Genomic DNA, 2,737 nt, shown 5'->3' with positions numbered 1-2,737 from the left:
AGGCAACCCGATCGATTTGAGCGAGGTTTTGCATTTGGGTTGAATTTATTTGGATCTGATCTTTTTAATATTATTATTAAAAAGAGGAGAATGATTCGAAACTATTAATTACATTAATTTATTTGGATCGGCTTAATCGAGGTTAACTTGAATGTTGAATGTGAATTAAATAAGTGGGTTAAAACTCAGGTTAACCTTGTAAGTCCACCCGATTATGAGATTTTACGAAAATTCAAATGATAAGCCATTTAAACTTGATCTACTAATTGTAACACGATTGGATTTAAATAAAGCAAGGGATGTTTTATTTAAATCGGACGAGATGAACTTGAATTCTCTGTTGGAACTAAATAAGTGGGTTAAACTCGTTATAAATAAGGATGTCTGATTAAACGACTTTTACCCTGAATTATAATTGCCATATTTCTAAAGACATTTTTGCATTTCAACAAATTTATCATAGCTACACAAGAAGTAAAGAAACGTGCATATTCTTAATGAATGCAATGCCTTTTCAAGCATAGAATTTACCAATCTAGCTAACTTCTTTTTCGAACCAACACCTTCAACCCACCTGCCATATGAGCCGTCAAGAGGGGAACAAAAGCCGGCCGGTCCTCCCCACAAACCGGTCTGATCTCAAACCGCCTCAACACCGAAGCCATCACATACTTCATCTGAATAAAAGCCATCTCCTTCCCAAGACAAACCCTTGGACCGGCCTGAAAAACCGGGAACTTGTATGGACTCACAAATTTCAAAACCCTATCACCATCACAACCCGGTTCAATGTCAAACCACCTGTCCGGGTTAAACTCAAACCGGTCTTTTCCCCACAGCTCCTCCATCCTCCCCATCCCATATGGAAAATAAGTAACCCTATCTCCCTTCCCAACCCAAGTCCCATCTGGCAAGACAGTGTCCACCTCAGCATGCTTGGAATCCCATGGGACTGGTGGGTAGAGCCTCATAGTCTCACACAAACTAGCCCTCAGAAACCTCATTTTTTGCAAATCATCAAACCCTAGTTTTTCCGTACCATTGTTTTGTACGACGACATTTTCGACTTCGTTCACAATCTTGTGGGTTATGTCAGGATGCTTGCTGAGCAACCAGAAGAGCCAAGTCATGGCTGCTGAGGTGGTGTCACGTCCGGCAAGTATGAAACTTATCACCATGTCTCTCACCACTTCCTCCCCGTGTCCTGCTAGTAACAACCGTGACAATATGTCGCGGCTTTCAATTCTCTTTCCTTCATCTCTTTGAAGAATCTTCTTTTTGTTTTGGATTATTTCTGCAACAAATCAATCAAATCACAGTATTAAGCACCGATGACAACGGAAATGTCCGGGTATGAAAATATATACAAAAATATCAAATAAAATACCCGAATTTTGTTTACAAAAACTAAAATACCCGTACTTTATTTACAGTACATTGTCAGTAATTTTTCTTCCCAAGAGAATATTTTACGCTACTTTAATTTACGAAAAGAGATTCAATCTTAAGTATTTTCAGTGTCTTGTTGATATGAACAAATTAACGTGAATAGTATCGACTAATATCAATTATATTAATCAAAATTTTATCCTCCATATTGCCAAATATAAACCAAATCTTAACCAGTTATGGACAATTAATGTTTCAGTGTAAACCAAAATAAAATCGGGAAGTTATTGAAATTTCATACCATGAACAGAGCCATGAACGAGTTTCACTGCTTCCCTGAGCTTCTTTTCGGACCCAATGCTCAAAGCACGCTTCATCTTCCACATCAAATACAAAGGAGCTCTAGCCCTTCTGGCACTTATCTCAGCAGCACAATCAAAAGCTTTCACAAGGGGAGGCACGGGTCGGCTCAAATCCAAGCAAAATGGGTCGGTGCCCAATGAAACCTTACACACAGTGTCAAAAGCGAACATCTTCAGTATTTCCTGCATATCCAAAACCCTTTGGCTCTCTGCAGCTTCTTCCAGCAGCGGAATAAGTCGACCCTCGACTTCTTCCTCAAGAGTCTTCACAACAAACTCCCTCAGGGACTTTGTGCTGAACTCATGGCTCGCGAGCTTCCTCTGCGTGGACCACAAGTCGCCATCCACGTTGAATATGCCGCAGCCCAGAAGGTCCCCGAGGAACTCAGTTAGGGGTTTTCCCTTGGGGAAGTTTACAAAGTTTGTTTTGAGAATGTGCTCCACGTTGGATGGGTTTGCCGTCACAACAATACGTCGTGCACCTATCCTGTGCACAACTATAGTCTGTGACGGTGAGGCTGAGAGGAGACTGGTGTACCAGTCTAGGAGGTTGTGTTGGTTCTTGCAGAAAGAGATAAAACAGCCAATTATGGGGTAGGAAGGAGGCCCATAGGTAGAACTCAATGGTGGTTTCGGTAGTTTTGTTTGATATTTCTGGATGGTGGTGAAGAAGACATAGAGGAGGAACAAAAGAGACCAAAGTAAAAGGAGAGCTACAAACATTGCTGCCCTTGAAGAGAAAACTTCGGTTTGCAAATGGAGAGTTTTTGAGGATGAAAGATGAGAGGGTAAGAGGGAGTATTATATACACTATATGCGAAGACATGGACTTCAAAATTTTGTTGATATATAAATTGTTTGTAAATTTGTGAGGTCTCCACTCAAAGGTAGCTAGGGTCTACATCATCTAGAGATATTGAATCCGTCCCTACTCTACTTGCATAAAATGTGCAACAAAATTAATTAGTCGTCTAAAAAAAATAATG

The 2,737-nt window shown here is 40.3% G+C and overlaps 1 protein-coding gene across 1 annotated transcript; it reads right to left on the bottom strand.

Annotated features, from left to right (window-relative positions):
• Window positions 1–399: 399 nt before the first annotated feature.
• LOC103958049 (cytochrome P450 94B3) lies at window positions 400–2,737 on the bottom strand. Its single transcript, XM_009370269.2, has 2 exons — window positions 1,691–2,737; window positions 400–1,294 (listed from the first exon to the last, which is right to left on the bottom strand). Exons 1-2 carry the CDS (start codon window positions 2,472–2,474, stop codon window positions 540–542), a joined length of 1,539 nt encoding a protein of 512 aa, XP_009368544.1. The 5' UTR covers window positions 2,475–2,737; the 3' UTR covers window positions 400–539.

Source organism: the organism of the source record quoted next, unplaced genomic scaffold (genome assembly GCF_019419815.1).
Source record: "Pyrus x bretschneideri cultivar Hongxiangsu unplaced genomic scaffold, Pyrus_bretschneideri_v1 Contig3, whole genome shotgun sequence".
Lineage (NCBI taxonomy): Eukaryota > Viridiplantae > Streptophyta > Magnoliopsida > Rosales > Rosaceae > Pyrus > Pyrus x bretschneideri.
The sequence above is the reverse complement of the archived record's forward strand: the minus strand, read 5'-3'. Positions and strand labels throughout refer to the sequence as shown.